The 27,772-nt window shown below is 53.8% G+C and overlaps 15 protein-coding genes across 15 annotated transcripts; 6 read left to right on the forward strand and 9 right to left on the reverse strand.

The window, feature by feature from the left end:
• Window positions 1-643: 643 nt before the first annotated feature.
• Window positions 644-1,234, forward strand: P153DRAFT_353788 (uncharacterized protein; the record flags this gene model as incomplete). The annotated part of the gene is made up of 1 exon (XM_033666464.1): window positions 644-1,234. One exon carries the CDS (start codon window positions 644-646, stop codon window positions 1,232-1,234), a length of 591 nt encoding a protein of 196 aa, XP_033527820.1.
• P153DRAFT_363622 (glycosyltransferase family 2 protein) lies at window positions 1,192-2,560 on the reverse strand. Its single transcript, XM_033667411.1, has 2 exons — window positions 2,261-2,560; window positions 1,192-2,206 (listed from the first exon to the last, which is right to left on the reverse strand). Exons 1-2 carry the CDS (start codon window positions 2,368-2,370, stop codon window positions 1,585-1,587), a joined length of 732 nt encoding a protein of 243 aa, XP_033527821.1. The 5' UTR covers window positions 2,371-2,560; the 3' UTR covers window positions 1,192-1,584.
• P153DRAFT_363623 (uncharacterized protein) lies at window positions 2,261-3,650 on the forward strand. The gene is made up of 2 exons (XM_033667412.1): window positions 2,261-2,767; window positions 2,818-3,650. Exons 1-2 carry the CDS (start codon window positions 2,531-2,533, stop codon window positions 3,526-3,528), a joined length of 948 nt encoding a protein of 315 aa, XP_033527822.1. The 5' UTR covers window positions 2,261-2,530; the 3' UTR covers window positions 3,529-3,650.
• Window positions 3,291-4,766, reverse strand: P153DRAFT_393256 (uncharacterized protein). The gene is made up of 2 exons (XM_033671217.1): window positions 4,621-4,766; window positions 3,291-4,574 (listed from the first exon to the last, which is right to left on the reverse strand). Exons 1-2 carry the CDS (start codon window positions 4,734-4,736, stop codon window positions 3,575-3,577), a joined length of 1,116 nt encoding a protein of 371 aa, XP_033527823.1. The 5' UTR covers window positions 4,737-4,766; the 3' UTR covers window positions 3,291-3,574.
• A 121-nt stretch (window positions 4,767-4,887) lies between these two features.
• On the forward strand, window positions 4,888-7,493 carry P153DRAFT_363625 (uncharacterized protein). Its single transcript, XM_033667413.1, has one exon. The coding sequence runs from the start codon at window positions 4,914-4,916 to the stop codon at window positions 7,059-7,061; it is 2,148 nt and encodes a 715-aa protein (XP_033527824.1). The 5' UTR covers window positions 4,888-4,913; the 3' UTR covers window positions 7,062-7,493.
• A 371-nt stretch (window positions 7,494-7,864) lies between these two features.
• Window positions 7,865-9,914, forward strand: P153DRAFT_156955 (uncharacterized protein). The gene is made up of 3 exons (XM_033662234.1): window positions 7,865-9,010; window positions 9,060-9,394; window positions 9,453-9,914. The coding sequence occupies exons 1-3, from the start codon at window positions 7,981-7,983 to the stop codon at window positions 9,780-9,782; spliced, it is 1,695 nt and encodes a 564-aa protein (XP_033527825.1). The 5' UTR covers window positions 7,865-7,980; the 3' UTR covers window positions 9,783-9,914.
• A 298-nt stretch (window positions 9,915-10,212) lies between these two features.
• On the reverse strand, window positions 10,213-11,887 carry P153DRAFT_393259 (uncharacterized protein; the record flags this gene model as incomplete). The annotated part of the gene is made up of 3 exons (XM_033671218.1): window positions 10,213-11,640; window positions 11,692-11,767; window positions 11,815-11,887. 3 exons carry the CDS (start codon window positions 11,885-11,887, stop codon window positions 10,452-10,454), a joined length of 1,338 nt encoding a protein of 445 aa, XP_033527826.1. The 3' UTR covers window positions 10,213-10,451.
• Window positions 11,888-12,209: 322 nt separating this feature from the next.
• Window positions 12,210-14,389, forward strand: P153DRAFT_373050 (acetolactate synthase; the record flags this gene model as incomplete). The annotated part of the gene is made up of 3 exons (XM_033669438.1): window positions 12,210-12,546; window positions 12,596-14,278; window positions 14,340-14,389. The coding sequence occupies 3 exons, from the start codon at window positions 12,210-12,212 to the stop codon at window positions 14,387-14,389; spliced, it is 2,070 nt and encodes a 689-aa protein (XP_033527827.1).
• Window positions 14,390-15,879: 1,490 nt separating this feature from the next.
• Window positions 15,880-17,420, reverse strand: P153DRAFT_353796 (uncharacterized protein; the record flags this gene model as incomplete). Its single annotated transcript, XM_033666465.1, has 2 exons — window positions 15,880-17,208; window positions 17,259-17,420. The coding sequence occupies 2 exons, from the start codon at window positions 17,418-17,420 to the stop codon at window positions 15,880-15,882; spliced, it is 1,491 nt and encodes a 496-aa protein (XP_033527828.1).
• Window positions 17,421-18,268: 848 nt separating this feature from the next.
• Window positions 18,269-20,293, reverse strand: P153DRAFT_281695 (TRM-domain-containing protein; the record flags this gene model as incomplete). Its single annotated transcript, XM_033663153.1, has 1 exon — window positions 18,269-20,293. One exon carries the CDS (start codon window positions 20,291-20,293, stop codon window positions 18,269-18,271), a length of 2,025 nt encoding a protein of 674 aa, XP_033527829.1.
• Window positions 20,294-20,619: 326 nt separating this feature from the next.
• P153DRAFT_363629 (uncharacterized protein) lies at window positions 20,620-22,424 on the forward strand. Its single transcript, XM_033667414.1, has one exon. The coding sequence runs from the start codon at window positions 20,899-20,901 to the stop codon at window positions 22,123-22,125; it is 1,227 nt and encodes a 408-aa protein (XP_033527830.1). The 5' UTR covers window positions 20,620-20,898; the 3' UTR covers window positions 22,126-22,424.
• A 56-nt stretch (window positions 22,425-22,480) lies between these two features.
• P153DRAFT_332231 (uncharacterized protein) lies at window positions 22,481-23,674 on the reverse strand (the record flags this gene model as incomplete). Its single annotated transcript, XM_033665504.1, has 2 exons — window positions 23,048-23,674; window positions 22,481-22,996 (listed from the first exon to the last, which is right to left on the reverse strand). The coding sequence occupies exons 1-2, from the start codon at window positions 23,546-23,548 to the stop codon at window positions 22,481-22,483; spliced, it is 1,017 nt and encodes a 338-aa protein (XP_033527831.1). The 5' UTR covers window positions 23,549-23,674.
• A 464-nt stretch (window positions 23,675-24,138) lies between these two features.
• Window positions 24,139-25,229, reverse strand: P153DRAFT_308292 (60S ribosomal protein L13). Its single transcript, XM_033664698.1, has 6 exons — window positions 25,211-25,229; window positions 25,093-25,158; window positions 25,012-25,042; window positions 24,840-24,948; window positions 24,737-24,787; window positions 24,139-24,687 (listed from the first exon to the last, which is right to left on the reverse strand). Exons 2-6 carry the CDS (start codon window positions 25,143-25,145, stop codon window positions 24,284-24,286), a joined length of 648 nt encoding a protein of 215 aa, XP_033527832.1. The 5' UTR covers window positions 25,146-25,158; window positions 25,211-25,229; the 3' UTR covers window positions 24,139-24,283.
• A 46-nt stretch (window positions 25,230-25,275) lies between these two features.
• Window positions 25,276-25,708, reverse strand: P153DRAFT_157049 (uncharacterized protein). Its single transcript, XM_033662235.1, has one exon. The coding sequence runs from the start codon at window positions 25,594-25,596 to the stop codon at window positions 25,369-25,371; it is 228 nt and encodes a 75-aa protein (XP_033527833.1). The 5' UTR covers window positions 25,597-25,708; the 3' UTR covers window positions 25,276-25,368.
• On the reverse strand, window positions 25,527-27,732 carry P153DRAFT_363631 (uncharacterized protein). Its single transcript, XM_033667415.1, has 2 exons — window positions 25,890-27,732; window positions 25,527-25,830 (listed from the first exon to the last, which is right to left on the reverse strand). The coding sequence occupies exons 1-2, from the start codon at window positions 27,363-27,365 to the stop codon at window positions 25,822-25,824; spliced, it is 1,485 nt and encodes a 494-aa protein (XP_033527834.1). The 5' UTR covers window positions 27,366-27,732; the 3' UTR covers window positions 25,527-25,821.
• Between the last annotated feature and the right edge of the window lie 40 nt (window positions 27,733-27,772).

A 27,772-nucleotide genomic window follows, 5' to 3' on the forward strand; every position in this document is an offset into this window, starting at 1 on the left:
GACTTGCTTCGGCGGTTGAGCGCGCTCGCGTTGGGTTTTGGCGGAGCGGTAGCCAATCGATGCATAAAAGAGAAGGATCAAATAGGACGGGGTGATATCCATGAGTAATATACTTGTGTTGGAATCCATATGTTATAGGAATGAAGGGCAAGTGGGGGTGGGGGTTCGTCGCCGTGAAGATTTAGTAGATAGTGTTCCTGTCATGGGATTGATTAGAGGGAAAGAAATCTTTTTCAACGTGCATCGTTGTGCTCGTTGAGGTATGGGTATAGACACTGCACTTGGTTCTAGGCTGACTTCTTCATCACACCACTCGATCCCAGAGAAGGAGACCGTTCAACAGAGACATTCTGAATAGTGCCGTACCCAAATACCTCGCTAGAAGTAGTAAACTATATAGACAGACTGTGTGCTATACTCACCTGCTCTATATGGTCCCATACTTGCCGACGAGCATGGCAGCCACGACAAGCAAACCGCGCGACTCCCACGCAAATCGCCAGTAGAAAGAAAGAACACCCCTTCGTATCGCATCAGCAAGTACGTTATACGGAACCTTTGTCCAATCCTGCCCTCACACCACTCCGCGTACGCTCTTCCTAACCACCTCCTCGATTCCTCCACCAACACACCTCGCAAAAACATGCACCCCCTCGACGGCACCACTTCCAGCAAACCCACCACCACCACCACTACCACCCCAAAACCCAAACCCCATAAACGTATCTCAGCCCTGAAATGCATCTTCCTCCGCAAGCCACGCGCATCCACACCCGCATCCACACCCGCATCCGCACGCACACCACCAAACTCGACCTTCGCCTGCTGCCCCCCAGACGATGACCCACCAGCGCCAATGCGCATCCTCTCCCCGCGCGCAACACAGAGCGAGCCACTAGCTCGAGCTCCAACACGGCATTCGCTTTCGTTCCACCGGCAGTCGAAGACTGGCGGCACGGGTAGTGGGCTAATGGCGGCAGTGGCTGTGGGCCAGGAGCTGGAGAGTAAGGGCGCGGTGATGCAGATGGGGAGGGAGGGCGTACTGCCGCTACCGCTGCCGCTGACGTCGGTGATGGCGGTGGGGACGCCGGCGAGTCCGACGAGGGAGGCGGCGCTTGGTAGTCATCCTGTTGTGAGAGGTGGAGAGGGAGAGGGGGATGAAGAGGGGGAGTCGGTGTATCAGACGCCTGTTGAGGAGATGGAGAATGGAGATGGGTATTTTGGGGGCAAGTGAGATGATGGATGGGATGGTTGGGGGGGGACTGGTTTCATTATTCCCTGCATGGTTCGTTGGGAGGGTGTCTAAACTGTAATAAAGGTGTTGCTTGACGTGATATGTTTGTGTTTTCTTGCCGCGTTGCAGATACGCCAGAGAGGGAGTTTATGCAAGCATCAGCGGGAGAGAGAGAAGAACAAGATGCGTTTGTGAAGAGTTAAAGGAAGTAGTGTATGCGAAATGTAAAGAAGCCTCAGTCATCTTCTTCGTACCTGCTCAGGATATCACACCATAAGCCCAGGTGGTCCCAGAATACTCCCGCAGCCCCACCCATCCAACGCCAATGTCATGCAAGGTTTTCTAATCCTTTACACCTTCATCCACAGGTTGAGCACACCCTTTGCGTACTCGACGATCTCGTCGCCGCCAAGTTTGCTCTCGCCGTACAGACGGTCGACAAACGAGATGGGGACCTCGGCAACCGTGCAGCCCATGGCCTTTGCGCGAACCATCATCTCCATCTGGAACGTGTACCCCTTGCTTTCCGTGCTCCTGATGACCTTCTGAAGCACCTCCTTCTTGTACAGCCTGAAGCTGCCCGTGAGGTCGCTCACACCAGGCCTCAAGACGGTATCGGCAAACAGATTCGCGCCTCGCGACACAAACTTGCGCTTCAAGTCCCAGCCGTACACGCCGCCGTTGCCCGCATAGCGCGTGCCCGTCACGATGTCGTAGTTCTTGCTCTTCTGCACGCGGACCATCTCCGAGATGAACTTGGGGTGGTGCGAGAAGTCGGCGTCCATGATGATGACGTAGTTGCCAGTCGCGAACTGCAGGCCGTGGACGTATGCGGTGCCGAGACCTAGCTTGCCAGCGCGGGCGCGGACCTGGATGCGTTGGGGGGTGTAGGCTTTTTGGAGCTGGGCGGCGACTTCCTGGGTGCCATCCGGGGAGCCGTCGTCGATGATGATGAGCTCCCAGTCAAGGTTACTGTTGGGGTGTTAGAGGGGTGCGGCGAGTATGGGGGGTTGCAGGGGTACTTGCTTCTCGGTGAAGGTCTTGTTGAGCAGCCATGTTATTATGGGCAGGTTGCGGCGCTCGTTGTACGTGGGGAGAAGCACCGAGTATTTGTCCTTGGTCGATATGGGCGCCATGTTGGAGATTGGAATTGGTGAATGAGTGACTGGGTTGAGTGGGTTGTCGCAGATGCGAGTGAGGTATTGCGGAGACGTGTTGACGTTTCCCGATTGCGAGCATGGGCCACTCGCTCGTTACCCCTTTTAACCTCCACGAAGCAATTCTTGAACGCAATAAATGTCGAAAAGGAACCTACTGCTTTGCTTCGACGCATTTGGGACGCTGTTCACGCCGAGCACGCCCATTCCCACTGCCTATGTCCAAGCTGCAGCCCGTCACGGGATCAATTGCGGTAATGCAGAGCACCCAAAGGCCTTAGCCGCACAATTCAAACTGGCATTCAAAGATGAATCAAAACAAAATCCAAATTACGGCAGAGCAACAGGGCTTGGTGCAGAGAAGTGGTGGGGCAATGTGAGAGGTCATTCACTTGCTCGAGACATCCAACTGATAGTCAATCCAAGGTGATACAGAAGTCGTTCAAAGAATTCGTCAAGCCAGACCAAGAAGTCCCACAAGCTTTGATTACAGATTTGTTGCGTCGCTACTCTACAAAAGAAGGTTACCGATTGTATCCAGACGTCCTGCCCTTTTTCCAAACGCTGCGCGACAAGATTTCACGTGGAGCTGATGCTTCCTCGTGGCCTTGGGACAAGACTGTAGTAGGCATTATCACGAACTCTGACGACCGCGTGCCCGGAATTCTTAATTCTTTTGGTCTTAGGATTGGTCCTAGACGCGTTGGGAAGTCTGATCAACGCAGCCAAAAGGCCACCCTAGGAGACGACATCAGCTTCGTTGTGCTCAGCTACGATGTTGGGTTTGAGAAGCCCGACCGGCGAATGTTTGACGCGGCAAGTGAAATGCTGCAAGAAACACTAGCTGGGAATGATGAGGAATTGAAAGCCGACGATTTCGAGAAGCTGTATGTGGGTGATGAGCTTGAGAAAGATTACTTGGGTGCTGAAGCTGCTGGGTGGAATTCGATTTACTTGGATCGAGGTTCGTCGACAGGAGGATCAGGAGGCGATGGCGAGCTGGAACTTGTACGAAAGAATGTTACTGATAAAGAGGGCAAGACGACATGTGTTACGGCGGCCAAGGATCTAAGGGCATTGGGAAGTTGGTGTTCGAGCAGGAAAATTGGTGGTTCGAAAGATGAAAGCACGGATTGAGACACTTTTCAGTGAGAGGTACTGAATTTGAAATTTGATATACTCATCATGTCCCTTCAACCTCTTTTTTAAGACGATCGGTAGGTCGTCTCAACTCGAGAATCCCTGACAACTTGACATTGCCCTTTCCTCCCCATCCTGCTGTCCCCGACGCTACCTCTGGACGCATACGCACATACCAGCCCCACGCCCGCTTATCGAGATCTTCCTTGCTCAGGACATGGGCCCATGACTGATATAAAAGCTCGAGCGCACCCAAGAGAAGACCAAGGTTACGCTCTTTCTCCGCTACGATAGCAGTGTTCGTCCGCTTGACCGATGTATTTCCCGCCGCTGCTTTCGGTGTCTCAAAAGCCTTCAGAAGATACGATCGCGCCGACTGAGCTGTGTAGATGGGAAGCTCACTCGACGTTTTGTGTGATCCAGGTTGATCCACTCTTTTGAGCGCTTCGAGATCAATGCCCCATAGTGCGGGATCTTTGGCAGCGGCTGGCTCGTCCTCGAGTGTCTCTTGTGTAGAGGCATTTTCCCATTCGTATCCCCACCGCTTCATCACACGGATGTCTCGATTCATGACCTTGATGAGTGGTTGTCCAGCGCCCCATTTATCTTCCTCTGCTGTTTTGCCGCTATCGATCCCAATGTTTACCGCTTTTGCTTTGCTGTTAACACTGGTAACTGCTTGTGCAAGACTAAGTCTGCTCGAGACGGGCTGTTCGGGCATGGTGTATTTCAGTAGTGTCACCACGAACGCGAGAAGCAAAGGGGCGCGATTTGTGTAGAGGACCACGGATTTGAGCTTTTCGTCGTCAAGCTCTGCACCAGGGAGCGCAAGAGATGCTTCAAGCTGGAAACCATCCAAAGGTTGTTCGTATATAGACCTCTTGGTTCTCTTTGGAGGTCCCGCTGGGGCCTCAGCAGTGTCATCGGTCGATGATCGTTTCTTCGAGACACGTTTTGCGGCGTTGAGCACCTGTCGCGCCAACTTCTCATCTCCAAAGACATTTTTGAGGCTTTCGAAGTCTGCTTTCGCGATGTCCGATGCGCTGGACGCGTTAGATGTAGATGACGCGACTTCAGGCACGTACGCACGTGATTATTTTCGCTTCTTGACAGTTCTTCATTTTCCCTAATGCCTGAGCGAGCGGCACTTTCGCATCTTGTGATAGGAAACGTAGTAACGACTGTACGTCTTGTGCGGTTGCCATGGTGTCTTGTATCGTCCTAGTCTGTGGAATGTTGGACTGCATTGACGTACGCCAAACGGGTCTCAGTCAGAACGCGCTTGGTGATCGGCAGCCAGGGTGTCACAGGCCGCAACTCTAACTTTTGATGTTGCGACAACTCCACAACATCCACCACCGTTTATACCCCACACCGTCAATATGGCGTTCAAATTCTCTCTGGGCGCGGCGAAATCCAACAAGACGCAGTTGAATGCAAATGCAAAAGCAAAAGCCGACGAGGAAGCGAAGGAACGCGAGGAGAAAAATGCGCTCGACAAGGTCATGGCCGACTTCATGGAGGAGCACAATGCACCTGCCAGCACCGTACTTGGAGAGGCAGAGCGCGACCATGAGGTCGACGAGGATGTTTTTGTCCCCACAGGAAGCAAGAGACATTTCACGGGGAGGAATCGATCAATGAAGAGCGGGCCAGGCACACTCGAACCCGAGGCCATTGATGGCTTCCCAAGACCTGGCGCTCCTGGGCGGCTTGCAGCTCCAATACAGCCGAGATTTGGCGCTTCTGTACCGGCTGGTCCTGCTGCGATTGAGGGAAACAAGCCGAGCGAGAACGTCTTCACGACTGTCATAGCAAAAGCTTCGAATCTACCCCCGGCAATCGACCCGCGCCGCATCGAAGAGCTCTTCGCTGAATTCCCGTCACTGAAAGTCACAAAAGTAGAAAAGATACCCCCGCAAGGCCCATCTGCGAAAGGGCGACCCTCTGCGACAATGAAGGTCATTTTCGACAAAGACGCCAACGCGAGAGATCTCGACGACGCCATGAACAGGCTGAACGACAAGAAATACCTCGGCAAAGGATACTATCTACATTTAGACAGATACCTTGGCGGACGTACTGTGGAGACAGCGCAACGCAAGGAACCGTTTGGTGCGCGATGGCAGGCTCCGGAAGTGTCCAAAGGATATGCCCCGCCGCCAGATCTAGGAGGCGGGCCTGGCATGCGAGACAGGCCACGTGAGGATACTGAACGACTGATTGTCACAGCCAACCAGCCGCCTGATCTTGGGACACTCAAACTTGTTCATCAGACAATCGAAGGAGTTATACTTGGGGGTCTCGAATTTGAGGCTACCTTAATGAACGACCCACAAGTACAGGAAGAGGAACGATTCGCCTGGCTCTACGATCAAAAACATCCTGTAAACCGATACTACCGATGGCGGTTACACCAGATAGTATGTGACACTCCGAACGCCGAGATTTTCGACCGCCAAGGCGAATGGCAGGGGCCAACGGTGCCCCTTGCTGACGAGTTCGCGGATCATCTGGGCGCTTTCGAACCGGATTATGAGGATTCTGAAGACGATGAGGAAGAGGAGAAACCCCTGCACAAGCCCCTTCCTGTAGGAGACAACTATCAAGGCCGTGTAGACAACGGCCACGGTATTATGAGCCCTCGGTCTCGGGCAATGTTTCTATGGTTACTCACATCGCTACCACCTGGGAGTATCGTCGCCGACGACATTGCCGCTATTTCTGTATTTGCAGTCGAACATGCCGCCCACGGCATGGACGAGGTTATTCACATCTTACTATCTAACATTTTAGAACCTTTCCAATTATCGGACGCGAATACAAAAAGACTCTTGGAAGACGATGTTAGACGTCCGGACATTAGACAGGTCACTTTAAACGCTCTCCGCATTATTTCCGATGTTCTCTTGACAACAGCAAAAGAGCCTGGTGTGGCCTACAAGTATAGACTTGCCTTCGGTACCCAGCTTCTGAACCGTAAAATCTTCGAGCATCTTGAGAAGATCCCGGCTCAAGTGGAGATGGGTCGCATGACGGAAAAGAGCTATCGAGACGAAGTCAATACTATTCTTACAGTGTGGCAGAACGAGCATTTGTTTGACAAGACTACGCTGGATCACCTTGATAAGGCGTTCAACGAGCGCGAACAGCAGAAGGAGCAAGAAGAGTTGGAGAGGAAGCAAACGGAGAAGAGAAGCAAACGCAAGCATAATGTAGTCTCAAGAGTCAAGGCGGATATCGATCCAGGCAGTGAAGAGGAGCAAGAGAAGATGGATGTGGACGTGGACGTGGACGAGGAAGAAGGCCAGGAAATCAATAATAACGATGGAGCGAACGACGAGAAAGCCATGCCGTCTCGACCACACTCTGAAACACCTACTGAGAGACAGGATAATGCAGCACCTCCTGCAAAGGTCCCAACTCAGGTACAAGACGTCCCGGAAGAGGTTCCTGGAGAGACGGCTGCCGCGCGAGCTAGGCGACTACGACCGAAGGCGGAAGACATGTTTGCTTCAGATGGGGAATGATTGCGCAGACCGGAGTACTACGCGTAGGTTTGCGTCCGTGATATAAGGAGTGTAGCGGTTTTGTAAATTCTCTGGACTGAAATGTCGCGACGGTGTCATCCGCCAAACCTTGCGAGCAGAGTATGCCAGAAAAACCTCGAAAAAAAGTCATGCGAAACTTAATGTTGCCCTGCATCCTGGAGGAAGGCCATCTGTGCATTTGTGTTGATACCCTAGATTAGATCTAAGAGCGAGAAGAGATTGTTCCCAATAGGGACAACAGAGCTTTGTACAAATTAGGTATCGGCTCAATAGCCAAGCGGAATAGTTCATGTAGGTAAGTGCCCTGCAGATGAATATATCGCTCAAGTCGTTCAGGCTGAAGGGTTCGCGTTGCTTGCTTTCACCGACGTTTGGTTTGTAAGGACGACGACTGAAAACGTTTATTAATGCATGGTGTGCCTTTACGATGTGGTTCTTTGGTTCAATCCCCGCGATATGTCAAGGGACCTTGAGCCACGGTTGATGTCTGTTATCAGTGTACAAAAGGCCAATCACACCCCTGCGCCAGGGTCAACCATCGTGGCGAGCGTGCCCCCGACAACACCAGGGGACGTCAGTGGTTTATTGACACTTTACATCTACCTTTTCACTTTTGATCTACAATCACGTGTTATCGTGCCTGTTGGATTTCGCTTGGCTTGGTGATCGATTCGAGGCTCCACCCAAGCGCTCAAGCGCTCTCCACCAGCGATACACCGCATCCATACCCTAAAACCCTGAAATCTCCCTCTGACCGCAACAACCCCACTGCCAAAATTCTCGGTCGTAACTTCCCGGGCGAAACAATCTATATTCCAGCTTGCCGAGGCCAAGCAGTTGTCCCGCCTGCACCATCCCCGCGGTATTGTCCTCGCAGCACGTCTATATCTAGCCTGCCATGCCCTGCTTCCTGGGGCTCGCGGTGAGCATCCACACGCCCAACGGGCCGCTCCCCGAGCACTCGATACAGAAACAATCCAAATTTCACCGCATCACGTCGTACATCCCTGTGCCGCCTGCAAAGGTGCCGCCTGGCGCTACCAAACCCGAACAGTCGACATTCGCAATCTCAATTACACTGCTCACCCCAGGTCTGCACGTCCCCTACTCGACGCCCAAAGCGACCCCCGAAGACGCCAACCCCAAAGCGAAAGTCGTCGGCGGCCTCCCTGGCTACACCAGCGAGCGGGGCAAGTACGGCCCAGCCATCGCTCCCTACAAGCCCCTCACCACCTCGCCGAACGAGACGATTGCTGCGTACATATACTTTGACGGCCGGGCAAAGGAGGAGGTGGCCACGCTGCTGAGGCGCGGCGAAGAGACATGGGTGAACTCGCGTTGGGTCAGCGTGCCAGAGTCGGAAGGGGGTGGTCTTGCGGAGCGCGAGTTCCTGTTCCGTGAGGTGGGTCTTGAGCGGTGGCTCAACGGCCTAGATCTCGAAGGTGACAAGGATGTGGCAGCTAAGATCGAGCGGAGAAAGCAGCGTCTGGAGAAGAAGAGGAGGAAGCGGATAGAAGCCCGCAACAGCAGCGACGAGGAGGATGGAAAGATGCCGCAGAACGGCGTTCTTCGCTATGGGGACAGCAAGGACGCGCCTGTGGAATCGCTGTCAGGCAACGACGAGTTTTTCACGTCTGATTCTGACTCTGACGACGAGCCTCCAGTGCCAGAGGCTGCGGGACAGATCAAGGTCGCTTTGTTCCGCGTGCTGGCGTCTGGCGAGATCAAGCGCGGCGAGTACTCCCCTCAGTTCGACGCGCACGACGACGACGAGCAGCACACGGGCGACGGCGACGACGTGGACCACACCACGAGTTTTGCGAAGCCCAAGACGCTGGATCCCAAATCCATCAGCACTCAGACAGTGACTGGAATCGACCCTCCTGATAAGCCATACGCCGTCTTCACTTTCCTGTACCGCGGAGAACGTAAGTTGCTGATACACTGTCGAAGAAGCTGCGAGCTAACTGTAAACAGGACAACTGCGTAAAATGGGCATCTTGGAAACCGACAAGACTCCTACCATCGTCTCGCCTTCGTCTCGGCGGAAATCAGGGGCCCTCGACTTTGGCAGCCTCAAGCCCTTGAATGCCTCGTCAGGGACCAAGAACTTTGGCGGCTACCGAGATAATTCGCAAACATCGCCCAAATTGAAGAAGAAGGTTGAGGAAACCATGGACAGCGACGCAGACGACGAGGACGACATCAAGGTCGAGGATATGGAAGAGGAAAAAATCGGCGACAACGGGATGCTTTCGCCCGAGGACGCTCTCAAGCAAGGTGAACTCGCAGAGGGCGTGCGGAAGATCAAGGTCAGTTCTTCTACTGAGTGCATCAACTTCCAGAAAGACCCGCTAACATTGCTCGCAGCTAAAACGTCAACACTCGGCCGAACCCCTAAACCGCTCCCTAGGCTCACCCATGGGCGACTCGTCCGCGTCTCCCCACTCCGGCACGCCCGCCCCCGGCATCTCCGTAGCCGAAGCCTCGTCGTCTGCCACGGCAACGCCCGCCCCAGACGAGAGCAGCATCGCATCGCCGTACAAGAAGCAGCGCGCATCCCTACCTGGGTTCGACGACCAGGTGCGCAAGAGCCTGGGCCAGGTGCTGATGGACGCGCAGAAGGAGCGGGGGAACTCGGACGGCCACATAGGGACGTCGAGTCTCGAGACCAAGATGGAAGAAGACGAGGAATTGTGACTATGGGAAATGCGGTTCCAAAGTGCTTTCGGATGAGGACCATGGCATGTTACTACGGGCAGGAAGGAGAGTATGCATCGTGTCACTACGTCTCGTAATGCTCTCTCTCTCTCGCCTTTTTACCAGGCGCAAACTATCGTGTGTGTGTGTGTCGGAGGTGTAGGTTTAGGTGCTGGGGGGGACAAGACGTTTTCTCTCTCTTTTCTTTTCTTTTCTTGTCACGAAAATACGAATGGAATGGAATGGAATCGGGGTTGGGAATGAATGATGGATGGATGGGCTGGTTGGTTGGTTGGGTGGGTTTGGATTACCACCCACCTCCCTTTTGTTCTTCGTCTTTTTACACGAATGTCATGTCAATGCTATGCTATGCTATGCAATGCAGTACGAATGAGCGGGGAGAAATGGCGGGTAGAAAACTTTGAATTGTGAGGGTTTTATGGACCGCGATGGGGACTGATAGTCGGGTCTTTTTGTAGTAGAGTGAGCTGCTTCGAAGAAATACATGAGTGTGTGTCGATGAGGTGCTGTACTTTTGGAACAGTGATTTGATTGAGACATTGGGTATGAAATCTATCGGGTTATGTTTAGATTGGTTGTAGAACCTCAATGGCAGGATTGCTATGGTCATATCTCATCATATGTATATGTATGTACCATATGCTATCCTCACAATTTAAACACGACATTCCCTACTTCCCATCCCACACCACCGCCCTCCTTCCTCTCGGCAAGCATCTCCGCAACGCCCACCTTTCTATCCCTGTTCTTCTCCGTGCACAGCTCAAACACGGTGCTCAGGTTGAACACACTCGAGTAGAAAGGCGGACTCGCGTGCACCAGGTCCTCCAAGACAGTTCTGGCTTCGGCTATCCGTCCAGTGTAGAGTAGGCACACAGCCAGGTTCTGCGTGATCATCGCGTCTGCGGGGTGTTCGGCGTGTAGGGCCTGGAAAGACGTGCAAGCAGCCTCGTACTCGGATTCTGCGAGCAGGATGAGCGCGGTGAGGGTAGCGTCTACAAGGGACGGCGCGGCGTGGGCGGAGGCGCGAGACAGGCGGGAGCGCGCGGTGGGTATATCGCCCAGACGCAGCCAGACGAGGGTTTCCATCAGCAGGACCTCGCGGGCTTCCGTCGAGTCTGGCGCGTCGTCAGAGCTGGACAGCGTGCCGAGGTGACGACCCGCGCCTTCCAGGTCGCCCATCTCGACGAGCACGTTGGCGACGCGAATACCGCAGTCGCGCAGGCGGGTGCGCCACAGGGGCTTCTCAGCCTCGGAGGTTGTGGGCTTGAGCAGTGTTTCGCGGCATTCGCGGGCGAGCTCGTAGTAGCCCATTATGCCTTTGCGCCATTCGCCGTAGCCCAGGGCGGCGAGGCGGACGACGAGGAGGCGCAGGGCCCAGGGCACGAGGTGGGCGTTTGTCAGGGCGTGGCGGTAGAAGGCGCTGCTTAGGTCGCCGAGGACTTTTGCTTCCTGGCTAGCCAGCGCTTGTTCTTGGATCAGGCAGAGACATGCTAGGCGGATGTGGAGCAGGTGGAAGAGCGTGTCGTAGTCGGTGGGTGATGCGGCGGCGACGAGGTTGCGCGCGGCGGCGATGGCGGCTAGACGGTAGTGGCCGGTTTGCAGAAGCGAGGCTATGGGCGAGGAGAGCGAGGGGACGTAGGCGGCGCTTTGGAAGGCGAGCGGGACGGCGGCGGGAGGGAGGACGTGGTATGCGGCAGGGTCCTGGAGGAAGGAGAAGTCCTTTGGCGGCACGTCGGGCGTGTTGGAGACGGCGGCATTCTGGGGCAGCTGGGCGGGGGAGAGGGCACGCGAGCGCGGAGGGCTGGTGTGGATGCTTGTACTTGGTGCGAGGGGACTGCGTGGTGTTGGCATGGGCAGACGGGTACTCTATAATGGCGTCGCATACTCATCTACTGCGCTGTCGACGCCATCCTGGTCCAGAGGCCCGCGGGTCAACTTCCTGGTGAGGGCGACAGGAGTGACTGGCGGCGTCAGCGGTGGAGTGTCGAGGATCAGACGACTGGCTCACCTCGGCGCCGGTCATCGCTGCTCGCAACACGGCCATGGCTCCTCTGCCGCTCTGCATGCGGTGGGACGTTCATGCTCTGATATCTGGCCAGCCCAGCTGTCAAGCTCCGCGATGGCTGCTGTCAAGGTCCGATGTCGGCTGTGGGGAAGACACACATGCCAGCGCCGTCCAATCACACGGCCTGCAACTCCTCTACCGACTCCGCTTTGCGCGATGCAAATAACTGGCGGCGACATCTAGACTAAAGGGCCGAGGAACGAAACGAGTTGACTCAGATCAAAGGCAAAAGCAAACGCCTCCCGCCCCTCCCACACTGCAACATCTTCTTCACTTTTGCCTGCTCTCCCTCCTCCCACCGCTGCATCCTAGTCCCGCGAGGGCGCCCACTCCCCACAATGCAGCAGTCACGCACACGGGCCATTGCCGCGCTCAAGGGCACACGCAACTTTTCGACCTGCGCACAGCGATGCTCCGCCGCGCCCTTCAAGCGGCCAGCCCAGGCCGCCACGACAAAAATCGTCAAGGAAGATGCGAAACGGCCGCAGAGCACCGCGGCCGCCACACAGCAGCCCAGCCGGGCACGCCCGTCGCCAGCCTTCAACCGCGAGGACTACAGCAACATCCAGCCATTGAAGCCCTACCGCGCCGCTGAGATGGACCACTCGTTTGTCGGCATGACGGGTGGCCAGATCTTCCACGAGATGATGCTGCGCCAGGACGTCAAGCACATCTGTAGGCCGCTTCTCCATGTCCACAGACTCCACATGCTAATATGACTCAGTCGGCTACCCGGGCGGTGCCATTCTGCCCGTCTTCGACGCCATCTACCAGTCCAAGCACGTCGACTTCATCCTCCCACGACATGAGCAGGGCGCCGGCCACATGGCCGAGGGTTACGCCCGCGCCAGTGGCAAGCCCGGTGTCGTGCTCGTCACCTCGGGGCCCGGCGCTACCAATGTCGTCACCCCCATGCAGGATGCTCTGATGGACGGAACCCCCATGATCGTCTTCTGCGGACAGGTCGTCACAAGCGCCATCGGCTCAGACGCTTTCCAGGAGGCCGACATGATTGGCATCACGCGAGCATGCACAAAGTGGAACGTCATGGTGAAGAACATTGCAGAGCTGCCGAGGAGGATCAACGAGGCCTTTGAGATTGCCACAAGTGGACGCCCAGGACCCGTGCTTGTTGATTTGCCCAAGGACGTCACTGCCGCCACCCTCTCGCGACCCATCCCCATGGCCAGCACCCTCCCTGCGCCTACAAGCGCTGCCACCATTGCTGCGAGGGAGGCGAGCAGGGGTCAGCTCGAGGCTTCGCTCAGGAAATGCGCCGGCTTGATCAACATGGCCAAGAAGCCTGTCATCTATGCTGGACAGGGTATCGTGCAGGCTGAGAACGGACCTGAGCTTCTGAAGGAACTTGCGGAGAAGGCGAACATTCCCGTTACCACCACTCTGCAGGGTCTTGGAGGGTTCGACGAGCTCGACCCCAAGTCGCTGCATATGCTCGGCATGCACGGCTCAGCATACGCCAACATGGCTATGCAGGAGGCTGATCTGATTATCGCTCTCGGTGCACGCTTTGATGATCGTATCACAGGAGCTCTTGCCAAGTTTGCCCCTGCGGCCAAGGCGGCGGCGGCGGAAGGCCGGGGTGGAATCATTCACTTCGAGGTCATGCCCAAGAACATCAACAAGGTCGTTCAGGCGACTGAGGCCGTTGTGGGCGATGTCGGCACCAACCTCACTCAGCTCATGCCTCTTGTCAACATTGTAAAAGACAGGCCAGAATGGTTCACCCAGATTACCGACTGGAAGAAGCGCTTCCCCTGGAGCTACGAGAAGGAGGGCGAGAACGGTCTGATCAAGCCGCAGACTGTCATCGAGAAGCTCTCAAACTTGACCGCCGACAGGAAGGAGGAGACCATCATCACAACGGGTGTTGGACAGCATCAAATGTGGACAGCCCAACACTTCCGGTGGAGATACCCACGTACCATGATCACATCCGGCGGTCTAGGCACAATGGGCTACGGCCTGCCAGCCGCCATCGGCGCAAAGGTCGCCCGTCCAGACTGCCTAGTCATCGACATCGACGGCGACTCATCCTTCAGCATGACCCTAACCGAGCTGTCCACAGCCGCAGAGTTCAACATCGGCGTCAAGATCATCATCCTCAACAACGAGGAGCAAGGCATGGTCACACAATGGCAAACCCTCTTCTACGAAGACCGCTTCTCGCAAACACATCAGAAGAACGCCGATTTCGTCAAGTTGGGCGACGCCATGGGCGTCCAGGCCCAGCGCTGCATCAAGCCAGACGAGCTAGATGAGAAGCTCAAGTGGCTCCTCGATTCTGAGGGTCCTGCCCTGCTGGAAATCGTCACGGATCAGAAGGTCCCTGTTCTGCCCATGGTGCCTACAGGTAGTGCGCTGCATGAGTTCTTGGTCTATGACCCAGGTACGTCGTCGCTCACCCTGATATCTCACCCCATTGAACAAGAGCGCTAACGATGCCGCAGAAGTACAAAAGAAGCGCAGAGCGCAGACTAAGGAGAGGACTGGTCGCTAGGTTGCTCCTCGCGGTGTTTGTGACGTTTGCTTTCGATGTATATTCTCTGGTTTCTTGGGTGGTGGGCAATCGGCGTTTTTTTGACATGACGTCGCCTGTTTGGTCCGATTTGATCTCGTTTGGTTTGAATTTCGGCGGAGCGTAGGCATTTCCTTGCGCGCTTGGAAAAAGTTTGGCAGAGGTAAAAATGGGTTATTGGGGGGTTTTTGTGTATATGTCTGATGTGGGTGGGAGGGTAAAGATACGTTGGAGTGCGAATGTGAAGGAGGCTGCTTGCTACGGTGCATTTTGCATTGCATCTATTTTAGTGGATGGTGGGTGGGAGCAGAAGGAAGGGGGATACCATGGTTCGTTCAAAATCGAATGTTGAATGTTTTGTGGTTTTACTATCTGTATTGGGTTGAAGTGTGAGGTTGTGCGTGTTTTGTGCTTGCTGTGTTTCTTGTACGTTGTTCTTCTCTTTCCTTTTCTCCGCTTGTGGACGGACAGAGAGATGAATAGATGGGATATACAGACATATCAACTGGGTACCTGTTTGCAATCGCGTTATAGTACAGTAAACTTCTTTCTACGCACACTCGTAGCTATATCATATTATATAAGGGTAGACCTTTGTTTGCGGCAGCTGTGGCAACGTGAATCGGTAAATTTAACATAGCCGTTGACAGCACGTACTCGTTCTCGCAAACCAAGACGTCGAGTAGAAGGTGAAATGATTTTACAGACTCGCGCGGATAAATCGCATGACGGCATTGTTGGATCTTTCTCGATTCTCTTTTTTCAGCCATAATGGCGTTTGCTAGCATTCTGGGCAGACATGACATGATTACCCACCGTTCTTTCTAGTTTTAAGTATAAAGTGAGAAGATGTCAGTGTACCATTAGAAAACAAAGAGTAAAAGCACAAGTTTTTGCCATAGAATACATGTCCGTGACTGATTTCCTCATGTGCACATACATGCGTCATTTCACATGATATTTTTCGGTCATGCGGTGATGTGAGTCGGTCGTATTTCAGAGGAATGAAAGGAGAAGACGAACAGAGATTGTGTCTTCGAGTTCTTTTGTTGGGTGTTCGATGATGTGGTTGGTGATGACTATCTCGGATCGCGAGTGTGAACAGAAGCAAAAATGATCAACATGTAGAGAAGATTGATTGACTCAACAATGTCCACATCATCTAGCGCATGGACGTGGTTTGTGAGAAAGGAGAGTTTCAAGAATTGGTATTGTGGGATGGAAGCAAGGAAATGTTAATTGACTATGTTAGAAGACAAGACGCGAGTTGTGGAAGTATATATAGAAACACGTCAATTGAAACATATCGAGTACAGTGGCATGAGACATGGGTGATGAGATATTATATTCAATTGATTATCATTAAGCTATGCATAGTTCATGACTACATCATACAATTTTCCTTTCCATACATCTCATTACAGGCTCGATAGCCTTCACATATCCAAGTCTCTCAAATGGGTAGACTTGATCTAACCAGCCTGGTACAGACCAAGCGCAACAACGTGCGGGTTGATCATGCTCAGGTTGAAGGGAGTCAAGAATGGGTTGGAGTCGGTAAGAGCGATGAACATGGTGTCGTTGGCCATTGGGTCGCCCTGGTAAACCTCACCAGCGGGCTGGTAGGTGAAACCGACGTTGTCACCAGTGATCTCGAGGGGAGTGTAGGTCAAGTTCAACTGGCTGACCCAAGCGACGTACAAGGGCGAACCGGCAGAGGTGGAGGTGATGTAGGAGTTGTTGGGGCCAACAGCCTTGCCGGGCTCCTCCCAGGTCAAGTTGACGAGCTTGCCGGGGAAGGTGAGGGGCTCAGAGTGGTTGCGTGAGATGCCGGGAGAGCAGGAGTAGCCGGGGTGCTCGGTCGCGTTGACGTTAACACAGCTCTCCTCCTCAGGGATGGTAGAGTCGCTGGGGTCGGCAATGCGGTTGCCAGAAACCTCGTTAGGCTTGGTGTCGTTGGGCGAGAAGCGGTTGGGGTTGGCCTGGTTCACGATGTGCAGGACGGGGAAGTTCTGCCACGCGAGACGGGTCTGGTTCGCTGGGCACGAGCTGATGTAAGGAGCGAGGTAGGTCCACGACCAAGACTGGGGGATACCGGCCTCGAACCATACGGGCTGGGGAGACAGACCAAGCATCTGACGGAAAGAAAGCTGCTGGCGAGCCTCGGTCGCAATTGACTGAGAGAGCAACTGGCCAACCTCGCGCGAGTCGAGGTGGTTGATGAAGCCCCAGACACCGGACTCACCCCAGCGGGTAAGCTTCTGGTTGAAGTCGATGAACTCGCGAACCGTGCGGAAGGGGTAGTCGTATGTGCACTGAACTGGTGCAGCCTCACCAAGCATGTTGGTCAACAAGGTGGCGTGGCCAGTCTCCTGCTGAGCCATGAAGGCAATGTAGGCGCGGTCCTCAGCAGTGAGGCCTGCGTCAAGGAAATCCTGCGCCGAGAAAACGGCGAGACCGTTGTTGAAGAGATCGAGTTCGATCCATTCCTGGTAAAGACCAAGAGAAATGGACTCGAAGTCGAAATCACTGTTCACCATGTAGCGAGGCTCAGTGCCGTTGGTGCCGAGCCCTCCAGCAGGTGTGTAGGGAATGGGGAAAGCATTCTTTGGGATACCATTGGCGTTGTAGTAAGTCGCCGTGGGATTCGGTGGCAGAGGCGCAATGGCGGTACCGAGTGTAGCTGGACCCTTGGCGGCTCCAGTTGTAGTCGGGGTACCCGAGTAAGGTCCGTGACTTGTTGGGCCATCAACGTCCGAGCTCACTCGTGGGTAGGCTGGAGGAGCTACTGTAGGAATGGCCTGAACATGATTAGAAAAGATTATCAAACGAAACATCCGAATATACTTACAGCAATCTGTGAGTCGGGACCAAAGACAGTGGCGGGAACGCCAGTCGGGTCAGAGACCGAGAAGCTGGCATCCGCATTTGTGTATCCCGCAACCTGAGGCTTGGGAGCAGCCGCGGCGAGTGCTGAAAGCAACGACGAGGTGAAAAGGTTCTTGGTCAACATGTTGAATTTGGGTATATTGATGTTGATGCAGAACAATGAGGGCGCATTGAACAGTTATATACAACCACCATCTACAGTAGCGCGAGAATACCCCGACATACGCCATCGCCAACACTTGCATATCGATGACAGCAGTTAATTGCTTCGAAGAAATCTTTATGCTATGACTTCATGACATGCCCAGTGTGGAAATGATACAGCAGGCATCGAGAACCCAAAAATTCAGATGGGAATCTCGACATCTCGATCGGAAGCCTCAGACGAACAAATCAGACGCGCCGGCGCGCCAGCTAGTTCGCCTTGGTGCCTGCACGAACGCGTGGTTGCCAGGGCCATCTGCCGGGATAAACGTGACGACGCGATGACATAGTGGATCACGAAGATTATCAAGCTACTAGCGCGTAGTGATCCACTGTGAAATCTATCGAACACGGTTACGTCCAAAGCTTTGTTGGCTTACTAGCCGTTAGCTATGTTGTTGGTCGTGTCTGGGGAAAGAATTCTAAGTGTAAACGTCCGCGGAGCGCCAACATTGTTGACGCCCCATTCCTCGCGTACAACAATCTTCCCTGCTCTGGCGAAATCCTGCAGGTACCGACAGATAAAGCTCCGCAGACTTCATGCCGAACGATAAGTAGCCCCCCTGTCGCAAAATCCGGGGAGAAGATCGCGTTTTTGCACCTTGAGATTTGCGATCGGTTGGAAAGCTACGACCTGTGAAACGACTCAGATGGTGATGTCATTATTGCGCGAAAAGAAGCATAGACGTTTTCAAGATCAACACGACTTTGTGATTTGTGATGCTTTGCTATTCAGTGTTCTGGATCGTCTGTTCGCCAGGCGCATGCTCATTTCGCGCGCGCCATTGGCCCCCAATTCTCTCGCGGCGCGATCTGATAGCGGACGTATTTTCCCTTGTCATGGTCCCTACCGAGGTCCTCATCGAACTTAACCTCGAAGTTTGTATCCTTGTAAGATGGTTTCTGGGTTGTTGTGATTTCCACGTCCATCTTATCTGCGTTATCCATTGTCGCGTCCGCCAAAGCTTTACCTCCCTGGTCCTGGAAATAATCACTAGCGCTTCCTTTTGCCACGATAGCGCGTCCTGCGCTGTACTCCTTGAGCGGGTTCTTTAGAGGTGCACGTTGGCGAACCCATTCTAACATGACATGCCAAATGTCTGTCCAAGAGGCATCCGTTTTGATCGATCCGGGCTTGCAGTGGCTCATGGTGACCCGAAATCCAGCATGTCGAAGTGCCCCACGCAATGCAGCTGTCGAGGGCGCTGAGCAATGAACGATTTTTGCGATCGAACTGGGGATGAAGAAGAAGGGGCTGTGGTCTATCTCTGCCGGGTCTGCTTTAGGAATCAATGGCTCTAGTACCCGGATATCCTTCTCGTCGTTCGACTTCTTCTGCTTGACGCCGAACGTAATCTCCTCAAGGGCTATACGCAGCATGCCCTCCATCCGGTCCATTGTCGGATATGTCTCGCGGTCGACGTTGTTCAGCTGAGCGAGCACCCTCTCGATGAAGCCTACGTTGTGTAGGGGACCGCCATACATGGGGCCCGAAAGATGGGTTCTGAAACCGCAGTGTTGGCAGTGTTGATCCGCAGTGGGTCCTTGGGCAAATCCGTACTTGTAGAATGGGTCTCCCTTCTTGTTGTGTGCAATTTTGTTGCGTGCAAGAAACTGCGTTGACCATGCGCCACAGCCATGCTCACAATGATATACGATCATCGTTTTTCCAGCGAGCAACTTGACATCAGTCGGAGCTTTTCGTACCCTGACAAAGACACGAATATAGTAGTCAATGGACAATGACAGCAAAGGTTCTATCGCCATGCCATACCGTGCTGCTGACGAGGCGATAGCGTGTAGTACCAACCGTAAACCTCCCTCATGACATGGGTCGCCTTTGAAAGGTAAGCCACCGTACTGTGAGTATGTCTTCTCCAAGTAGCCGTGGGATGCGAATATGGCAGAGTCTGTGCAAGTAACGCATAACAACCCCTCGTCGTTGATAGCCTGTATGGCAGAGTCGATAAAAGGCGCAGCTGTGCCGTATGGGTCGAGGTCAATGACATCGTATCCCTTTTTGTCGCAAAAGCTGTACATGTACGCGATGGCGTTGCCTGTGTTGGCAGTGATTTTGTCCTCCAGCTTGTTGTGCTTTACATTGAGTTTGATAGACTCGACTGCATTTGGCGACATATCGTTCGATGTAATTGCTGTGGCGAACGGTATCTCTTGCGCATATCGAAGTGCCCTAAGCCCAGTTGCAGAGAGAGCATCGAGAATGCTAAACGGCGGTGTCCATGGCTGAGATTCCTCGTTCGCACCTGTTGTCGCATCCTGCTCAACAATGGGAATCTCTTCCTGTCCACCTTCGCCATTCTCTGCGACTCTCTGCTTCTTTGCAGGGCCTGTGGCCTCGTCTGCCTCGCCTTCCGCGAGCTTCCTCTTCTTCGAAGGCGCTCCTTCTGTGTCGGCCACGCCATTGTGGTTCTCATCTACATCATTTTTCTCTTGCGCTTTCTGCCTCTTCTTCTCGTTCCTCTTCCGTCCCAGTTCATATTTCTGTTGCCTCCGGTGCACCAGGTCCTCCCCGAAAGTCTTAATCGCCAGAACACTCAGGTCGCGATTGAATTGCTGAATCGGGTTGTAGAAGACTTGTTGTTGCTGTGTCTCCTCCTTGGATAGCTTTGGATCGGTTGAAGTGGGTGTTCCACCAGGCACGAGGATGTGCGCAAGTCCTTCCTTGATAGTCGTGTACTCTTTTCCGCCGTGGCTGATGGTTTGCCCCACTCGAGGTGTGGCATCGATCGTGTTTGGTTGCGCATCGGGCATAGTAACATCTGCGTAAGGCATCGTGGGTGAGGTGTGAATTGCGCGTAGGAATGAGCTACCGGTAGCCCACAGTCTGCGGGGGAATATGTGATGGGCTCGAGGGGCACATAGACGAGGTACTATGGAAGAGAAGGCCGCCAGCTTCGTTCTATATCAGCTGCTAGAGCTCACCAAGAAAGTTGAAGCTACGGCTGAGGTGAGTCAAGAGCAACGCGCTCGTCGCGTCCCAGGATTGAGCTCCAGAAATTTCGGCCAGCCAGTGATTAAGCTTCAATTTGGGGTCTTGGCACCAGGCGCGAACAACGATCACCCCGCATCCCATCTCAGTGCAGACACTCTCATGTGAACACAGATAGTCTAAGATGTATGCTGTCTTTAGCGCTTCAGTGACCATAAAAAGAAATCCAGGGCTCTCCTGCATAATTCACTGACCAATAGGTGAGTGGTTGCCTGGAGGGCGTTCCTTAATAGCCCCCGATGGATTCCGCCATGTCTCACCGGTAAGGCCCCTGGGTGGAGTGCATATAAGCCAGAGCATCCACCTCCGTCTTACATCTATCTGCTGTCAATCCGCTGTCATATTCATTGTCATTACTTTCCTTTGTATATCGTGCAACAACAACCCTATGGGCAGAGTCAGCCACCCAACTGGAGGGTATCGGGATGACCCTGACGCCGTATCCCTCCACACCACACCAGATGATTACAGTTACGATGATGCGCCTGAGATATCCGGCCTACCGCCTTCTTACGAGGACAGTGAAGCCGGCAGTTCTGCAGCCGTAGTTCCCATCAGACACCTCCCTCCACCAACGACGCGAACCAACCACAACAACCCTACCTTCAAGCATGGCAAGCCCTATGTATGCGAGACAGTCGATTACATGGACCCTCGCTACGACACAGACGCCGTCTTCCTCGAAGCCGCCATCCGCTCATGCGCCCAAGTCGCTCCTGTTCCTCTCATATACATCATGGGCACGCATAAAGAAGCGATCAAGAAGGGTGACAAAAAGAACACGCAAGAAGTCACAGACTTCCGTATTGTGATAAACATGCAACGCTACCTGCGCAGGGACTTCGACCCCAACGACACCTCGTCCATGAATCTTGACACAGTTGACAACGGCGAGAAAACGCACCGCGGCACAATCACAAAAGTGCGCGCTCCAGGCGTCAAGCAAGACATCGAGGTCGGCAGCGGCCAGAAGCCATCCCTCACAGAATGGTGCCATCGGTACTGCGCGTCGCCGCGCATGCTGCGCACCTTCCGTCTGCGCCGCGTCGTGACTGGTTTCGATGAAACACACGTGAAGAACCGACTCGATGGCGTGATCCGAAGCACAAACTACCGCGGTCACATCTCCATCACCTTCCCCGTCGAAGACAAAAACGTAGACTTTCACACCTCGAATCGCATCAACCAGTGGCGGCTGAAGGCGTGGGTGTGCTGGTTCTTTTACCTCACATTCCTCTGGATATTCACGTGGCCATACCTCTTCTTCGCGACGAAGCGCTACGCTGTCGTGCGGGCAGAGTGGCCCTTCTCGGCTGTCGATGCAAATGGACGAAAGACGTATAAGACTGTGACTGAAGAACAGTGGTTTGAAAAATGGCACGTTGCTGTGCGTCGGCTGGCGCTGGACAGGTATCAGGGTGAGGCGAACGAGGAGATGATGTCTGGTGTCATTGCGAGACCGGAGGATCCGCCTATGCCCGGAACTATCAGGACAGGCCACGAAGGCGTTGACACTGCAGTAGGGTTTTTGACGCAAGGGTTCCAGGTCGCGAGGGCGATACAAGGTGGGGGTCTGGGAGGAGGTGTCCAAGGTGGCTGGGGCTATGATTGCTAGGTGTTTGCTGCCTGCCTCTCTTTATGGTCTTGTGCGTTCAGAGCGTCTCGATCGCCTTTCTTCTCATGTGCCGATGTCCTTTATTACAGACTGCTTTTCATGGAGTGACAAACAGTGGCTCTATCATTTTAATCTATAAGAGACTATGATCACAACCGGGTTTGTATTTTCTGTAACTTGGTTTGAGGTCCGAGAATATATTCGGCCAAGGGCGACTGCTTGTAAAGTCTATGTACATCTCGTTCACCACAAATCCCCATCAAAATCTACCAGAACAAAAGCTCACAGCCCCAGTCACCACCCCAATCAGCATTTGCTCCTCACAATCTCAACTTTCCATGACCAGCCAAAACCTTTACATCCACTCCCACACATCCTCAACCACCCACTCAAAATCCCAATACTTAACCCTCCCACCCTGCTTCAATATCTCCGGTCGAAAAGCCACCGCGCACGGCAAAAACAAATCTCCCACCTTCCCGATCCTCTTCCAGTTCCCCGTTTCCTCCTTCCCCTCACCTTCGAAGTCGAATTCCCACCGCTCAGCCGTCACCTGCTCCCCTTTCATGACGATGCCCTGGCAAAACTGTCCAACCCGTACAATAACACCTCGAACGCCCGCGGCATCCGCATGGCACCGTAACACAACGCATATCTTGCTGCCAGTGCTATTCGTAGACAGCGTGGATACGTCGCGCCACATCTCCTCGTGAGTTTTAACGGCGTGCATGAGGGGTTGGAACGCGTGGCCGTGTTCGAGAGTGAGGTCTGTGTCGATGGGGTACATATCGCCTTCGTCGACGGGCATGTTGGGTGCAGCGACAGGGTGGCGGCTGTCGAGCCAGTGCATCCATGTCGAATGTGTGACGCCCTGCCAGCTGTCTTCCTCTCCGGCTTCACTCTCACTGTGAGTGTGGGAGACCGGGACAATGGGATGGCTCTCGCTCTGGCCGGCGAAACACCATTCTAGACGCTCTATCTCACCTCTGTTCGGGAGTAGGGTTTCTTCGCCAGGACGCATCGGTTTGAAGAAGCGGATGTCGACGAAAGTGTGATTTGGGCTTGTGAGGACGAGAGTTGATGTTGGCTCGAATGGTTTGGGCGGAAGGTTCAGTGGATTTTTATCTGGGAGGCCGACGGTGTAGGGGATCGGTGTGCCTTTGGGGAGAGGGTACGGCATGAAGTAAATGTACTCGCGGATGGAGATATTGGCGGCATCAGCTTCCTGGACGGCCTGCGGGATGGAAGTCATATCGCCCTCTTTGGTAGACGACATGCTTGCGACGGACTCAGGTGGTGTATATATGACCTCGCCTGGGTCACTGCTAGTGGAGCTTGTTTTGTCGCTATTTGCGCCGTTGTAGCTGTCTGCTAGAGTTTTGGTGTTTACCTCATCGGCTGAGTCCTTCTCTTCACGAACCATCCTGTAGTTGAGCACGACTGTTCTGGAGAAAACAAAGTAGAAGGATTGGGAGAGACCAACATGTACCGCAGAACCGAGTATCAAAGACGAATCCGATGCAGAAGCAGAAAGAGTGAAGATCTAGAGAAAAATATGAGTAGTTGATCCAAGAGAGTTCTAGATATGTGCGAGCAGAGGTGGAATGAATAAAACAACGGTGGTGGTGAAAGAAGGGGAAGTTGAACTCTTAATCTACCTCAATAGAAAAGTCTACGTTCACCGACCAATACATGCAGAGGTTACCACTTCAGGCACAATGCTAACTCTACTCGCGTCGAGACGGTGACGTTGTGTTGTGAAACTGGAGGTGGGGCCGTCATGATAGCAACAAACGCCCCGCACCAACTACGGTATTCTGATGGCGGTGAATCTGCTCAAACCGGGACAACTTTCGATCAAGATTTATACCGCAACGGACCTGACCGTTGTCATCTGTCGTGCCTTTGAGTATGGACAATGAGTAGAGATTAGACAGAATTGAAACACATGGTGGATAGCACACAGCCGTAAGTTGGCAAGATCATGGGGGCACTGGTTTGCATTTGCAAAGTAGGTATCATTCACACGCTGTCATACCCGACAGACCTAATCATTGACGCCGCCCATGCTGGGAATACCCATCGCCAAACCGTGGCCTTGACTTTTAAATCTTTCGTAAGGCATAACACAGAACCAAACCACCCTTTAGCGAGCAGCTTATTTCTTCTTGTCAGCGTCCGCATCAGCCTTGTCCTTGGCGCGCTTCTCACGGACACCGACAAGTCGGGCCTCGGAGCGGGCGTCACGGAGCTTCCTGTAAGCGTTCTCCTCGCCCTTGTAGTCGCCGATGGGACCCTCCTCGAAGGAAACGACGTTCTTGATGGGAAGCGAAACAGCGGTGCTCTTGATGACGTTCTCGGCGCTCTTGGCGGCCTTGACGTCCTCGGCGGAAGCGTCACCCTCCTTGGTCTTGCCGTTGCGGCGGGGGAACAGAATGAGGCGCTTCCTGTACTCCTGGAGGCGCTCGACGTTGGCCTTGAGACCCTCCTCGGAGAGGTTCTGGCGGCGGGGGTCGACGGAGATACCGATGGTACGGGCAAACTTGCGGGGAATGCCAGCAGCTAGAGAAACGTTAGTGATGCTCCATGTCGGTTCGAAGACGGTATGTACCCTTCAGCTCAACGAGAGAGAAACCACGGCCGGGCCTGACGCGGCGGTTGTCTGCATTCAATGTCAACGACTGCATCCCCCGAGGCTCCCAATATCCACGTACACTTGATGGTCGGGCATCGCACAACGGGGCGGAGGAGGTCGACGGGGCGAGGAGCGACCTTCGCGGCCTTGGCAACGCGAGCGTTCCTTCTGGACTTCTTCTTGCCCGGCTGTCGCGGTCGTTAACATGTGCACAACAGGCGCCACAACTCTCATGAAGAGAGGGGAATTACCTGGTCGAAGTGCACGCGGACGTAGCGTTGCCTGTGAAAGTCAGCATACACAATCGTTGCAAATGTGGACATGTCGCATACCAGTCCTTGTGGAAGTGGTTCTTCTGGATCTGCTGGTTGTGCTTGATGGCCATTTTTGCAGATTTCCTGCGCGTCGATTAGTCTTGTGTTGTTTAATGCGCTCGGCATGCGATCGTACCTGTTGGTGGACCTGTGGTTAGTACGGGCTGGCGAAGGAGAAGTTCGAGGCTCGTGATGAATTTCGATCGCTTAGCGTGTGGGCCACTCCCGGCTCAATGGTTTCGCCGATGTTGCATGTCTTGGCGCTGAGCAACTCAACAACACCCCAACCTTTTCCTAGATGCGTTTATAGCAAGAACAGATTTGAAATTTGACATAGGGTGGATAGAGTGCCTGAGATTGTTTGAGTTGGTTGGATGTGTTGGGTGAAATCAACCAAGTTGAGATGGATAATGCACTGCGACAATGACTAGGGACACTGTCACACAAGTCAGACACATACATGTAAATTGATATTGATTTACTATCTACCATGAAGTCGTTGATAATCCATAATGCATCCATCCTCACAACCGACGGAACCCCCTGATCATCATTCTCATTGGATATCAAGAAGCTAGCTCATCTGATAGCAAAGAGTAGCAACATAGCAGACAAATAGCAGACAAATAGCCGCTACAGAGTACAACAACACCTTAGCGGAAGTAAACAAAGGGATATCAAACCAGGATTCCATAAGACTCCAACACTCCATAAACCACAAGTCGTATCAATGTCGTGAGATTCATATCAGGCGCCCTGCAACAGTGATCAGGAACGATTTACTCTCGCAACAACCCACCAATACCGAGACCTACTCCTTGATCAACGCGTCCCCTCTTCGCCGGACTATCGTAGTATTCGACGGCTGATGGCAGCCTCCGCTTCTCGAGCTCGCCTGACCGCGTCAGGCTGTGGCCTTTCTTGACTTGGCCAAAAATCTTGCTTTGCACGAAATTCGTTAATTGTGATGGTGGCGCTGACATTTGCTTCGTGGGTGGTGCTCTTCGCAGTAGGTCTGTGGCCATCTGACTGGCTTGAGACTCAGCGACTTCAATCTCTTCTCTATCCGTGGGAGCATCTTCCTCGTCTACACTAGACGCTGTAATGGTTGAGTTGCTGCTTTGACGTCGACCACGCGCAGGTTTCTGCTGGTAGTGTGCTGGTGGTGCTGATTGAGGGATAGCGGCAGGCATGTAGGTTGGAGGTGTGCGAGGCGCAGGGTACACACGTCGGTTTGGAGTTGGAGGGAGCGAAGACAAGGACTGTGCGCCTCGCTGATGGCTGAACCGTGTTCTCGGTGCATGTATTCTTCTAGGTGTCAGAGAAGCTGTGGCTGTCTCCTGACTGAGCATCTGATCGGCTAGAAGAAGCGCTTCGAAGTTATGTTGGCCTCTGCTGTCCTCATTTGAGAACGGAGGAGGCGCTCGATGAGCCCGGGTTCTCGGGGTTGCTTGATGCGGAGTACCAAAAACGGACCGTGGTGAGGCATGCTCATTTACTTGCTCGAGGAATGGTGCGATGTGGTCTCTGTTCTTCCGGATGCGCGTCTTCAACCGATCGTTCTCATCCATAAGGCTGGCAATCTCGCCTTCTCTATGCTCAGTGAGGCGTTTTTGCTGCTCTAACAAGTCTCGAAGCTGTTCATTTTCGTTCTGCAATAGCTGATTATGGCGGTTCATGTTGGAGACGATCACAGCGTTGGCTGCATTTGCTGTTTCCTGATACGTCTGCTGTTCAGATAAGATCATGGCATTTCTACGCTTTTCCTCGGCTTGTTGGAGAACGTCGATCTCTCGCTGAGCCATAGCAAGCTCGACAGCCATGCGACTGGCCGACTCCTCACTTTCCATAGCAGCCATGTTGTATTGCAGCTTGTAGTGTGCAGCAGAAAGTCGTACATCTCGCAATACACTGGAGAGGTTGTTCACCATAGACCGTAGCTCCTCTGCTGGCGCATTGTTCACTTGCTCTTGCGGGTAGAGAGCTGCTGCTGCTTCTGCCAGAATCGACGGCTGATTCGGGAGCCTGGAGGATGGAGGCGGTGAGGTGAGCTGTGGAGTCGGAGGGGTCGGAGTTCGTACTGAAGCGCGAGTGTTTGTCACCTGAGATGAGGGTGGGGGCGTCATTGAGGAAGTTGCTCGAGGTACGGGAGAGGTGAACTTGACACGGTCGGGCGATGCTTGTGACAGGTTGGCAGGCGCGGCTGATTCGGAGAGCGATGCAGAGTGAAGTTTGGGTGTTTCAGGCCGCGCAGCCTCGGTGGTGGGCAACAACGATGCTTGGGAAGCCATATCGCTCTTGGCGCAGCTGCTTCGGCAGTGGGCGACAAGGTGAGGAATGCAGCGGGGTAGACGCGACTTGGGCGTACTTTGTCCTGTCTACGGGGGGCGCGCACACGGCTTGTAGGCCAGGAGCAGCAAGGGATGGGCGGACAGAAGAGGAGGCGCAATAACGGTGTCAATAGATAGGCAGTCGAGCTCGAAAATGGCGTTTGCGGCGGCGCGTAGATGCGCGTGCGTCGGAAGGAGTCGCAGGGATGACGCGACCAAGATGCACTCACAGCCGATGCGAACAGGTGCTAGGATGGTGGGACGTGGCTTTCGTCGTCGTCTTCGCTACGGCGCAGGTCGTGGAGAGGAGAGGGACCGGTCGTCGAGCTCTAACATTGGACTGGACGGGACTGTACTGGAGCTAGGCA

Source organism: Dothidotthia symphoricarpi, assembly GCF_010015815.1.
Source record: "Dothidotthia symphoricarpi CBS 119687 unplaced genomic scaffold P153scaffold_3, whole genome shotgun sequence".
Lineage (NCBI taxonomy): Eukaryota > Fungi > Ascomycota > Dothideomycetes > Pleosporales > Dothidotthiaceae > Dothidotthia > Dothidotthia symphoricarpi.

Bases quoted from the DNA above. Each gene is read 5' to 3' on its own strand.
- P153DRAFT_363622 (XM_033667411.1), bottom strand. From the start codon at position 2,370: ATGGCGCCCATATCGACCAAGGACAAATACTCGGTGCTTCTCCCCACG. The intron at 2,207-2,260 runs GCAAGTACCCCT...ACACCCCAACAG, and splicing joins AACAAGACCTTCACCGAGAA to TAACCTTGACTGGGAGCTCA.
- P153DRAFT_363623 (XM_033667412.1), top strand. From the start codon at position 2,531: ATGTCGAAAAGGAACCTACTGCTTTGCTTCGACGCATTTGGGACGCTG. The intron at 2,768-2,817 runs GTGAGAGGTCAT...AGTCAATCCAAG, and splicing joins CAGAGAAGTGGTGGGGCAAT to GTGATACAGAAGTCGTTCAA.
- P153DRAFT_393256 (XM_033671217.1), bottom strand. From the start codon at position 4,736: ATGGCAACCGCACAAGACGTACAGTCGTTACTACGTTTCCTATCACAA. The intron at 4,575-4,620 runs GTGCGTACGTGC...TAACGCGTCCAG, and splicing joins CAAGAAGCGAAAATAATCAC to CGCATCGGACATCGCGAAAG.
- P153DRAFT_363625 (XM_033667413.1), top strand. From the start codon at position 4,914: ATGGCGTTCAAATTCTCTCTGGGCGCGGCGAAATCCAACAAGACGCAG.
- P153DRAFT_156955 (XM_033662234.1), top strand. From the start codon at position 7,981: ATGCCCTGCTTCCTGGGGCTCGCGGTGAGCATCCACACGCCCAACGGG. The intron at 9,011-9,059 runs GTAAGTTGCTGA...AACTGTAAACAG, and splicing joins TTTCCTGTACCGCGGAGAAC to GACAACTGCGTAAAATGGGC. The intron at 9,395-9,452 runs GTCAGTTCTTCT...CATTGCTCGCAG, and splicing joins AGGGCGTGCGGAAGATCAAG to CTAAAACGTCAACACTCGGC.
- P153DRAFT_363629 (XM_033667414.1), top strand. From the start codon at position 20,899: ATGGGCAGAGTCAGCCACCCAACTGGAGGGTATCGGGATGACCCTGAC.
- P153DRAFT_308292 (XM_033664698.1), bottom strand. From the start codon at position 25,145: ATGGCCATCAAGCACAACCAGCAGATCCAGAAGAACCACTTCCACAAG. The intron at 25,043-25,092 runs GTATGCGACATG...TGACTTTCACAG, and splicing joins AACCACTTCCACAAGGACTG to GCAACGCTACGTCCGCGTGC. The intron at 24,688-24,736 runs GTACATACCGTC...ACGTTTCTCTAG, and splicing joins CTCTCTCGTTGAGCTGAAGG to CTGCTGGCATTCCCCGCAAG.
- P153DRAFT_157049 (XM_033662235.1), bottom strand. From the start codon at position 25,596: ATGGATGCATTATGGATTATCAACGACTTCATGGTAGATAGTAAATCA.
- P153DRAFT_363631 (XM_033667415.1), bottom strand. From the start codon at position 27,365: ATGGCTTCCCAAGCATCGTTGTTGCCCACCACCGAGGCTGCGCGGCCT.